The sequence below is a fragment of the Adiantum capillus-veneris genome, chromosome 3 (genome assembly GCF_014529385.1).
Source record: "Adiantum capillus-veneris isolate H3 chromosome 3, ASM1452938v2, whole genome shotgun sequence".
In the NCBI taxonomy this organism is placed as follows: domain Eukaryota; kingdom Viridiplantae; phylum Streptophyta; class Polypodiopsida; order Polypodiales; family Pteridaceae; genus Adiantum; species Adiantum capillus-veneris.
The window spans coordinates 98,142,161-98,151,190 of NC_140933.1; the positions used below are offsets into that span (position 1 = coordinate 98,142,161).

At 45.5% G+C, this 9,030-nt stretch overlaps 1 protein-coding gene across 2 annotated transcripts in view; it reads left to right on the forward strand.

Moving 5' to 3' along the window:
• LOC147461368 (mitochondrial import receptor subunit TOM20-3-like) overlaps window positions 1-8,549 on the forward strand; it is a 93,035-nt gene extending 84,486 nt beyond the window's left edge. For both annotated transcript variants that reach the window (XM_086500801.1, XM_086500793.1), the window contains exons 5-6: window positions 6,497-6,589; window positions 7,814-8,549. In XM_086500801.1, the coding sequence (XP_086356927.1) occupies window positions 6,497-6,589; window positions 7,814-7,951 (231 nt within the window). In that variant the 3' untranslated portion in view covers window positions 7,952-8,549. The remainder of the gene's footprint in view (window positions 1-6,496; window positions 6,590-7,813) is intronic.
• Window positions 8,550-9,030: the final 481 nt, after the last annotated feature.

The window sequence follows — 9,030 nt, forward strand, 5'->3', positions numbered from 1 at the left end:
CAGGTTGTGTTCCCTCTTTAATAGGCAGTCGCTCTCAGCCTACCCATTCCTTTTTCCTTCCATTCCATGCAGCTCAAGAATGGTCCGAGGATCAGGTTCTGCATTTTGTGCATGCACAAACTATGGCTCAGCTTCATTTATGGTTGTCTACTTCCGCTCCGGATGTATTGTCTCCACACTTCCCTTCATGTATTGGTGCTATGGAATGGAGTGATGTTTATGCTTGCTATTCATTGCCTATGATCATTCATATATCCTCAGATGTGGTGCTTCCTATGTCTGCGCATTTGGGGTGTCAAAGCTGCAGCATTGGTAATGCAATGTAAACAAGCTGAGGTCCGCAGTTGGTGCAATGAGACACCATATTTTAGAGAGGGCTTGCGGATTGCTTTCCTACCGCACGAAGCTCACCCCTTGGATGGCCCAGCTGCCTCCAAGAAGATGCGCAGTTAGTCAGATGCTTTACCAATTCTTTCATGCAGACTATGGATTTACATGTAGTTTCTTGGAATGCTAATGGTTTACAGACTTCTCGGGTAAGAGGTTCACGTAAGCTTTTACTTCGCAGAGATTTACACGCTCATGTAGTAGGCACTATGGATATATTACTAGTACAGGAGCATAAGATTGCCACTCCCTTTGGTAATCTCATGCCCTCGGGCGCTCACACTTTTTGGGAGCCTGCTCTGGGCATTCATGGACAGAGTTGCGGTGTATGCATTTCAGTGGGGCCACGTTACTTGGCATCCGTTCAGCAGCATGGCACCCTTGTCGCTGGCAGAGCAGTCTATGTTTCTATTCGGATTCGGGACTCTATTATTGGCTTTATGTCAGTCTATGCACCCACTACTCCTCGGGAGAGAGCTACTTTTTGGTCCTCCTTGGCTGCTGCTCTACCTACTGTAGACTCTTGGGTTGTTGGAGGCGACTTCAACAACGTCGAGAGCGACTCTGACTGGTGATCCATCACACCTCCAGTTCTATCATCCATTTCTCCCGATGAGCAGCCAGCTTGGGATCGATTTCTTCTAGCTATTCAAGGTGTTGACGCCTGGCACATACCCTCTTTTGGTCACCACCCTGCTACACTTCATTACTCGTGGGGGTTTCAGAGACAGCAGGGAAGATTATTAGAGCGACTTGATCGTTTTTACATTGGCCCTTGGGCAGCAGCTCTAGGTGGATTTACTACTATTTGGCGAGGGACCAGCCTCTCAGATCATTTACCCGTCTCATTGTTTATCTCTTTCACTAGATCCTCTGCACAGAGACGAGGCTGCCGCATCCCTGACAGTGTTCTCACCACTGAAGTTTTGCAGCAACAGATTCGTGACTTGTGGTCCACGGGTGCTTCTTATTGTGGTCCCCCTGGAGAGTTCCTTGCCCATTGCATTACTCAGTCTAGTATTTACTGCCGTGATCAGACTGCTACTATTCATCGTCAGTAGAGAATACGCGAGTCTGATCTCCACATTCCTCTTGGTTCCACACAGCGCTTGCTTGAGTAGTGGCCTCAGGATGCTTATCTCGCTGCTAGACAGAGAGAGCTCACAGAGGAAATTCGTCGCGTACAGGAGGCTAGGTCTGAGTTCACTCATCATGCTTCAGTATCTCATTGGATAGCTAAAGCTGATCGAATGAATCAGGACTTGCTGCGCATAAAGAGCGCCCTCCTGGCACCACCCTTCGGACTTTGTGCGATGCTCAGGGAACACTACATATGCATCCTAATGTTATTCTTGATATGTCTGCTGAATGTGGTAGAGAAGAATTATACAACCACCAAAAGAGAAGGATTAGGGATGATCTATGTCGTTAAAAAGTATAGACATTACCTATTAGCCAACAAATTTTTGTTCTTTCTGGACCACCAAGCTTTATTGTACTTGGTCAACAAGCCATGCAACACAGGGAGAATAGTGAGATGGTTCATCATTCTTTTGGAATTTGATTTCACTGTAGTTGTAAAAAAGGGCACCACAAACCAAAGAGCACATCCCAAAAGGGGTAGATGATGATCTACCAGATGCATATATGTTCTCCGTGGAAATGATACCCCGTTGGTCAGAAAATATGGTTTCATTGATGACCATAGCTCAAGTTGGTTCTCAAATACCACTTCCTATTACACCAGGACTAATTGGGCAATCGTTATGTATCAATTACTAGCTCGAAGGCTATACAAAAGAAATTGAGATGGAATATTGTCCATTCCTTCACAATGGGACGCAGTCATGCGAGGCACAGTTCAGATGCCTCCACATAGTGGCTGGGAAGGCCTCTTTGCTCAGAGCACTCTCTTATTAGTTCGTTTAGACACCATGCTGTTCATAGTTCATAGTGACTACTCCCAGGGGATGCATGCTAGATTGACATATGCTACCTCCTCTCCGCACCTTGTCTACCCCGACGCTAGCTGGGAGGCCATACGAGTAGTTGGCTCCCGCGGGAAGCGTCGTTGTGTTGACCCCCGTTTCGCTTCCGCTGATGTTGCACTTTGGAGGCTTTGGGTGTGGAAGGGTCGTGCCCTATCTCAGCTTTATTGGGACCCAGGAGAGTGGCATTGGCCTCAGTCTAACCCCACCGGTGCAACTGTATCATTCTTTGAGTACTCTGTCAGAATTGGAAGATTAGCATTGATGAGACAACACCCAGAGCAGCCCACTCGTATGCGTTTTTGGTTACATTCAGGTCTCTCCCATGCCTATGTATAGCAGTTCTGGTCAGCCATCTGGGATTTACATGCGGCTCGTCGTATTTCTTTTTTCATGTGGATGATTGCACATGTAGGACTTCCAGTTGGGACTTGGCTAGCTACTATGGGTCATGATCCGTTATGTACTCGCTGTCCTTTGCGACTACCTGAGTCACCTACCCATTGTCTTTGGTCATGCTCGTCTTCTCACGTAGTGTGGCTAGCAGTTTGCTTTTTACTTAACAGAGCCGGTGTTCAGCATGGATTTCTCACTTGGGGATCTGTCTCCTGGTTGATGCCGATGCCCGGACCGCATCTTTTCTACGAGGGCTCAGACACAGATCCATCTCTTATGCTTACCTCGACTGGTTATCGGCGAGGGACTTTGGCTATGTTACCACAGATTGCTTGGCAGGGGGATACTCAGACACGTGATGAAATCTTTTCAGTCATCACTAGCATTGCACTATGGAATGTTTGGAGAGCTCGTTGTCTTCACATTCTCAGTGCGGCTCCATAGCTCCTTCCGGATACCCTCACTGCCATTTGGCTGGACATCATTCACACCCTCATTTGGTAGTGGGATTCTTCCTCAGGTACATCTAGAGCAGCCGAGGCTCGTCGATTTGACTTCCTTCGGTGTTGGGTCCGATCTCCACTCTTCTTCACACTTACAGGTGGACAAATTACATGGCATTATGCACCCCCTCGGTGGTTTCTCCTCCACTCATCACACAGACCACCATGAGATTGTTCTAGTCGAGTTGTCACTATAGTGGCTCTCACCCTTACATTCAGCTTGTACACCCCACGTGATAGGCTATTTTGGCATCCGCTGGGGATTATATTGTACTCAGTAATATAAAGCCCTGATTTTTCCAAAAAAAGAGAGAGAGAGAGAGAGAGAGAGAGAGAGAGAGAGAGAGAGAGAAATGAAATGAAATGTTATATTAACGTCTTCAAAAGGCCAAAGTGACCTTTGAGACCAGAAAGTTACAATGTGGTGGATCTGATACAAAGTCAGAGTCAGAGTAACAAGATGACAACAATGAAATGATAGATGTCACAATAAAATACTATGGAGAGAGAGAGAGAGAGAGAGAGTGTTTCGTTGCCCTCTGAGGACTTGCTTTCGAGAGTGTGTGTGTGTGTGTGTGTGTGTGAGAGAGAGAGAGAGTGAGTGCGTGTGTGTGCGTGCGTGGATGCATCTCCTTCGAGTTTATTGTTCTTGTTTTTTCCTTTGCGTTGCTTTTGTTTTTTGTTTTTTTTTATTTGTTTGTTTTCACTCTCCTCGCTCTTCAAAGACTCTTCAGACGGTTTTACTTGGACGCAATTTTCAAAGCCTCCTGCACTATCTCCCTAGAGTTCCTCTTCAATTATGGGTTTCAGGAGCCACCTTCATCAAGTGGATTGCTCGCTCTTCTAGATGAAAGCTCCTTGTCTGCTCCGGTGCAGTGCTTTTTTACCCACCTTGTGCCATCGTGCTGAAGTCTCTTGGTGATGTGAGTTGCCTCTTCACCCTCACTGTAAAGAGTGATGTACTTCACCTTCAATTATGGGTTTCAGGAGCCACCTTCATCAAGTGGATTGCTCTCTCTTCTAGATGAAAGCTCCTTGTCTGCTCCGGTGCAATGCTTTGTTACCCACCTTGTGCCATCGTGTTGAAGTCTCTTGGTGATGTGAGTTGCCTCTTCACCCTCACCGTAAACAGTGATGTACTTGCTCAGAATGTTCTGGGAATTGATTCGGCCTCTTTTTCTTGAGAGAGAGAGAGAGAGAGAGAGAGAGAGAGAGAGAGAGAGAGATGAATTGAAATGAAATGTTATATTAACGTCTTCAAAAGGCCAAAGTGACCTATGAGACCAGAAAGTTACAATGTGGTGGATCTGAACAAAGTCAGAGTAACAAAATAACAACATAACAAAACAAAACAAAGATATATACTATGGGATCCTAGACTGGTCGATGTGAACTAAGCAAAAATGGGCGGCTTGCTGGGATAACTGAATCACAGGAGATCTAGCATCGGTCGTTGGCAGATCTCATCAATCTCCTCCATGGTTAGTAGTCTGACCGGGCGTCGTGCATGCCTGGCCAGAGTGCTCCGAATCTTCTGACGTAGCCTCTGTCGATGCTGTGTAGTCCTCCGCAGTCGTGGGCGCTTGGACTTCCCCAGCTCAATCGCTTGGTTGATCAATGTGCCTCTGGTGTGAGATGAGAGGGAGCTCTGCTGTGGGAGTGGCTCCTGCGGCTGTCCCGTGTTTGCTCTGAAGAAGTCTGTGATCCGTCTTTGAGACTGGCTAGCCTTGCCACTCATCAGGCTATCTCTGTGTCTGCGCAGCTCGAGCAAGAACAAACCCAGGCATCTGTGATCCTCGTATCCCATGACTCTTGAGAGTGGTCCAAAACCCTCTCTGAACAAGCAATGGAAGCGGCCTCGTATCTTGTAGTAGACGGGACAGCAGCATGTGTAGTGCAACTCTGTCTCAGGCTCCATGTCACACAAGGGGCAAGTCCTGGCCTCAGCTGGTACTCCGCTGTATCTCCCAGTCTCAATCCGCAGCTGGTGAGAAGATGTGGCATAACTGGCCATTAGCACATCGTATCCCATGAGACAAGTGGGTGCCCATGTATCTGGGTCTCGTCACAAAACCATCCTCCGTAAGCTGGAGAAGATGGTCTCTATAGAAAGCCATCTTCGTGCCCAATTCCTGTGCTGGCTGTATCCATGTCCTCCTGGTGTCTAGCTGGGTCAGGTCTTGGGGGATGAGCCTGGTGATCTCGGACTGCGTAAGAGTAAGAGATGGTGCATCCAGTGAGCACTGGAATGGTGGTGGCAGCCTGTCTATGCTGAACCCATGCGCCTGAAACCATGATGCCATCTCCCCATACCAACATGTTGTATCTCCTTGCATGGCTAACTGTCGAGAGGACTCAAGTGCAATGCGAGCATATCTGTCTCTAGGAAGTTCCCATGTGCGGTGTATGAAGGAGACTGATCTGGTGAGCGCCTCAACCACTAGTGGGGGGGCCGCTAGCTCTGCTCGGATAATGGCCCGTGGTACTGATGCCTTGGCTCTAATGAGCCGCGAGATCATAGAGACGAGAGGTTTCTCCATGTTCCCCCATCCATTAGTGCGACCCGGCCTCCCGTGGTGATCCAATGAGGGTCCCCATATCTCAGCTCCATAGAGCAATGCAAAAGCCACCAAAGTGTCAAAGAGCCAGAGCTTCGTCCGGGGCTCCTGAAACTGAACCTGTGAACACATCCTCTCCAATCTACCCAATGCTGTGTGGGCTCTAGTCAGTCTGGTCTCTGCTGCTCTTCTGAGTGAGAATGCAGGTCCGCTAAAAACCACTCCAAGGTAAGTGTAAGCATATGTGTACTCCACAGTCTCCTGGCCGTATGTGAATGTAGGTGCTGACCTCCTGATCCACTGTGGGGTGGTATTAAACACCATAACCTTGGTTTTACCAAGGTTGACAGACAAACCACTTTCGTGGGCAAACCTATGCAAAGCATCCAATTGCGTTGCATTCCCTCCGGAATTTGGAGATCAACACAATATCATCAGCATATAACAAAAGTGGAATCCATGTCCCTGCCAACTGTGCACCTCTATCACCATCGCTTGAGAGAGAGAGAGAGAGAGACAGAGAGAGAGAGAGAGAGAGAGAGAGAGAGAGAGAACTTGAGTATTTTCTTAGGCACCCTCAAAGAGAGAGAGAGAGAGAGAGAGAGAGAGAGAGAGAGAGAGAGAGAGAGAGAGAGAGAGAAAGAGAACTTGAGTATTTTCTTAGGCACCCTCAATGTATCATGAACTTCAAAAACAAAAAGCGGTACAGAAAGGTGGAAGTGGCTCTTCAAAACTCGCCAGGCGTGAATCTTCAAAGGTGAGTCTCCTTTTTTTTTCCGGTTTCTTTTTTTGAGGGTTTCAACCAATTGTAGTAGAATTCTAGGATTTTTAGATGGGATAGTGCTAAGTACCAGCTTTTTATATCCAACAGATGGAAGCCTTTGCCTCATAAAATATTTACTTGGCGAGTTTGTTGGGATTTTGGATCTCCATTTTGAATCTACTAAGGCCATATTCCTATCAAGATGGCTGCTGCCCAATACGAAGATGCATAGCATTTGCGTCTCTTAAACTGTTTCCATTGATTTTGCTCATTAGTTTTTTTCATTCAGATCAAAGCCTTGTTTGATCGCAGCTCTTGAATGGGTTTGCCATCCTTTCAATCCGTCATTAGGTCATCATTGTATTAACTTCAAATCATGCTGTAAGTCTACATATTGATGACTAGTTCTACACCTACTATGGGGGCACTGATTAGGTTCGAGGGGATGGAATACTATGTGAGTTGGAGCTGATGGAGTTGTCATCTAAAAGATGACGACCTTGAGTCTAAGTTGTACTTTCTTTGAAAGGTAAATTTGGGATTTTCTTGGAGAACGATTACCATAATCATACCATACTTTTGCTAGCTAAGATATAATTGTCAAAGTGCAGTGAAGGCATAGTGACAAGGGAACACACAGCACAGAGAGAGGAGAAGAGGGAGAGAAACATGCTAGCGAGAGTGTGGACAAGTCCTGCGGGGCAATCTGCTAACAACAGAATACAAGGCTTAATGGCACATTTCCCCTCCTCCCTACACAGGGGAGCAACAAAAATGCCTGACCCACATCGATAAAGAACGAAACTTGAGAAAATATGGAAATCTGGGGAGAAAATAGGGTCGCAAGTGGCCAGCCAGATCAAATCTGGAATATCCCCCCACATGCCTAGAATCTGGGAAAATCTCACAAGGCCGGGCACAGCCACAAAGAAGCCCTCACTTTAGATAGGAAACCCAAAACATGACCTCCAAAACTCGAACAAGAACTTCATGGTGCTCTTTGGTTTTCAGCTCTAAGGTTTTTCCCTGTAGTAAAAATCATCAAACCTGCAGTTATTTGTTTTGGTCTCATGGGCCATTTTGGCCTTAAAAAAAAATGTCTTCCTGTCATTGTTTCTTTCTCCCCCTCCCCTTGATTCAGCTCCTAGGCATGAGCATTTCTTATGCATGTATACGCTGTTGCATTGGAACGATTTTCTGTTTTGAACAACATTTCAGGGTACAAAGAAGAGAGAATCGTTTTGGAGCAATTTCAAGTATGATGCCATGGGGTGGCTTCTTTTTTCCTTGGGAGTTGCAGCGTGGGTTAGGATGATAAAAAAGTCAGGGTTCCCAACGCCTCCACCTGTTACTTGAAGAAAGGGGAAGACTGACCAAAGGAAATCGCTTGGTTAAGAGATGACAAAGCAGAGGGGTTGGCAGAAGACGTGTAAGAGCTACAGTTTCACCAATTTCTACAAATGTGAATGGTTGAAGTCCAACTTTCAAGTTTTGAAAGCCATTTGTAAACATACAAATGAGTCACTGCAAACAGTCCCAAACTTTAAAAGCTGTTTGCCAGGTCTCTTTTCTGGCCAAAGCTAGATGTAGCGTGAGAACACTTATATATGGTTATTGTGCATAGAAGTGGAGTCCAGTTAATTTTCTGGCTCACCACATTCTTTAAACAAAATTGGAAGGAAATTTTGTTATGTTGTAAACTTGTAGAATTTTCAGTTGAGCAGCAACTTTGCCAGCAGAGGCGAGGCTAAATTGCGCTTTGGTCGTCACATTTTGAGAGGAGTTCTAGAGGATCGAGAATGTCCAATGTCTCTTAGCACTTGAACATCCCAACATCAGCTTTTGTGGTGCATTTTGGGCAACTATATATAGTTACTTATTTCCGGTACAGTTGCACGAGTGAAAGATTAATTGCAGATATGCAGACAAAAGATGGAAAATTGCCATTTGTCAACTTATATGTCCCATAATTTTATTGAGCTTCCAACAATTCCAAAACAGTGTACATGTTTTGTCATGTTCTATGTTAACATGTATGCAGTCGATGTTGATCTTTCCCATCTAGCTTTTGTTCAGAATTTCTGTTTGTTTGGGAAACGCCTTCATTTCTCAATTGAATTGAAAACAAGATTGTGTGACATTTGGGCTTTTTGTTGGTTTTTCTCTAGATTGCTTCAATTCAGATATGTGATTGCTAATTGCATTAATAAAATGATTGGAGGGTACAAAGCAAAATGTAATTTTTTGCGTCATAGGAATAATCCCAAGAGATCTATCCGATAGGTCTTGAATTCAAGACCTGTCAGATAACCACTCTGACACACTTGGGTATGTTTTAGGTGTAGCATGGAGCAGGATGTAGGTCTTTTACAACTTCAAAAAAAATTGAAACATTTAACAAGCAAAAGTGAAGGGTAAAGTACAATTTTGAATCC